The sequence below is a fragment of the Nansenia antarctica genome, assembly GCF_963989245.1.
Source record: "Nansenia antarctica genome assembly, chromosome: 18".
NCBI classification, from domain to species: Eukaryota; Metazoa; Chordata; class Actinopteri; order Argentiniformes; family Microstomatidae; genus Nansenia; species Nansenia antarctica.
Genome location: NC_137691.1, coordinates 12,186,208 through 12,188,707, shown reverse-complemented (window position 1 = coordinate 12,188,707; position 2,500 = coordinate 12,186,208). Strand labels below are relative to the sequence as shown.

Below are 2,500 nucleotides of genomic sequence, written 5' to 3'. Positions count from 1 at the left end.
AGTGTATCAATTCTAGAACAATATCAATGTAGCGCTAGTAGAGGCTGGTGGCGGCATGGTGGCAGAAATCGGAGGCCAGACGGCTCATTGCGATGCATGGAACGGAACGAGGAACGCTATCAAAACACCCGTGAGAGTGTTTGTGTGTGTGTGTGTGTGTGTGTGTGTGTGCGTGCGTGTGTGTGTGTGTGCGGACCTTGGCCCTCTCTCACCTCGTCTCCCATGTGCGGCAGGTACTCGAAGCGCATGGGAGGGCAGAACACCTGGTTGTGCATGTCCATGATCTTGTGCTTGTCGCTGCGCGAGTCCAGGTTGTCCACGGCGTTCTCGATGATGTCCAGGCCCTCGTGGCGAGACGTCTCCAGGTTGTACTCGGCCGACAGGTACGTCCTGAAGGTCCGCGCCAGGCTGGCGTGGTAGCCCAGGTCACAGCACTACGGAGGAGCGACAGGAAACAGGAAACAGAGCATAAACCACAGCGCCGAACACAGCTGTGGTTTGACAATGGGACCAAAACGCGGTGACCTATTAAGGGAGTGGAGAGAGGGGGATCCTGTGAAGTTAAAAAGGTTAGCTTGTTGTTAGCCGTAACAGCGGAGGAGGAGAAAGTCTTGGACTGAAGGGAAAATCCAGTGAGAGGTTTAGTGATGAACTCTGACATTTACGACATATCTCTCCTCCGACCCATTTGATGCTTGACAACGTGTGTTGTAACATGTATGACTGACCTATCGTAAGATAGTCAGGTATTTACAAAAAAATGTCTACCTGCACGGAAATCTACAGAGGAGAGAGTGCGTGAAGATAACATCTGGGAAGTACGCCGTTCAAAACACCGCCACATGCCTCAAACGGTAACATAAGTAAGTAGCCTTGGGAACCGATGGTTCTCGAGCCTAATGGCCCATAGGAGCAGGAGCCTATCTCCTGTTTCCGTAGCGTGAGGCAGCTTGATGTACAAGTATACCCCCTGGACATGACGCTGGTATGACACAGGGTCTTACCCCCAATCCAACCCGTAATGCTTAATGAGTGCCAAGCAGGGAGGCATCAGGTACCGTTTTTGATAGTCTTTTGGTATGACTCAGCCGGGGATCGAACTCACGACCTCCCAATCTCAGGGCGGACACTCTAACCACAAGGCCACTGAGCTGGTGAACCACAGCGAAACCACAAGGTTCTAACACGAGGTGATTTGGAATCACTGGAATCATCTGACCCGAGGTGATTTGGAATCACTTTCTCGCAGGGGCGAGGTAGCATTGCCTTCTGAAGCTTGGATAGAGCCCTATGTACCACAAGGAGGTCCTCTTGGTACAACGGTCTACGTCTGTGGCCTCCATGTAGGAGGTCCCAGGTTCAAAACCCCCAGCCAGTTACCATGGCACCCCCCCGACGAGGGCGGGATCTCTCCTGGGGGGGAGTTCAAAGGGGAGTGAATGTAGCAGAGGTGGTTTGGAATCACGCTCTCCTGATGAGGTAGCCCTGCATGCATCTCCCAAGCCCATTATATAGCGCTTCTACTGACTTTCTGGTATAACGGCTCACGTCTGTGGTCTCCATTCAGGAGGTCGCTGGTTCAAAGCCCCAGACAGTTACAATGGAGTAACCCAAAGTTGTCTGTGTGAAGGACCTAGACGAGAGTTCACTTTGTCTGTGTAGAGGCACAGGGGCACTGGTACTGACTAATGACGTGTGGAGAAAACGTATTCCTATCAGTCAACCCAGGCAGACAGGTCCTAATCCATGTCCTCCTTTACGCAGGAGTCATCTGTGATAAACTCAGCCTCCGGCGTTCACAGGATCCAGTTCTCCCCCACCACGTCTCTCATTTCAGATGACCGTGTTTAACCTGACCTCAGACATGAACTAAATATCAAATTTAGCTCCCGCGCTACAGAGTTAACAGTCCGAAATAGAACACACGAAATTAGCGAGCTAGCGCAGTGGTAGAACACCTAGGATAATTAGCTTACCCCACAGAGCCGCATAAACTAACCTCATTATGGCGAGCGAGCGAGCGAGCAAGCGAGTAGGTTTATAAGAAGCCGGAGGGCTCTGACAACTCGGTGAATCACTAAACGCTCTTTAATACACACGAGGAAGTTGTCGCTTACCGTCCCCAATGATTAATCCCCATAGCAGTGCCTTCTCAAAGAGGGTCGTACCGGTACGTGCAGTACGTTCGGGAGGGATGTGGCACAATTGTACACTGCGGCACAGATGATTACTTTCAAAACCCGAAAAAACTCAATACAGTGAGACTGGCTGCGATGGTATAACTATTCAGTCATTGAATTCATAGTCATTCCATTATCGCTACAGCGGGGAATGCTTACAGGCAGAGAGTCGTGGTAGAACCGATAACACTTGTTTGTTTGAATTCGATTTTCTTTCCCGCAGGCTATTTTGAAATGATTGTGATGGCCTGGGCTGACTTCTAGCTAGCTGTGGGGTGTCTGTTTTTAATGCCTAGCGAGCCGGCCAGCGACTGTTGTGG

General features: G+C 50.9%; 1 protein-coding gene across 3 annotated transcripts in view; it reads right to left on the bottom strand.

The window, feature by feature from the left end:
* The window catches only part of srgap3 (SLIT-ROBO Rho GTPase activating protein 3), a gene marked incomplete at both ends in the record, with an annotated part of 88,688 nt that overhangs the window by 27,002 nt on the left and 59,186 nt on the right, over positions 1-2,500 (bottom strand). For all 3 annotated transcript variants that reach the window (XM_080548109.1, XM_080548108.1, XM_080548110.1), the window contains one exon: positions 213-434. In XM_080548109.1, the coding sequence (XP_080404235.1) occupies positions 213-434 (222 nt within the window). The remainder of the gene's footprint in view (positions 1-212; positions 435-2,500) is intronic.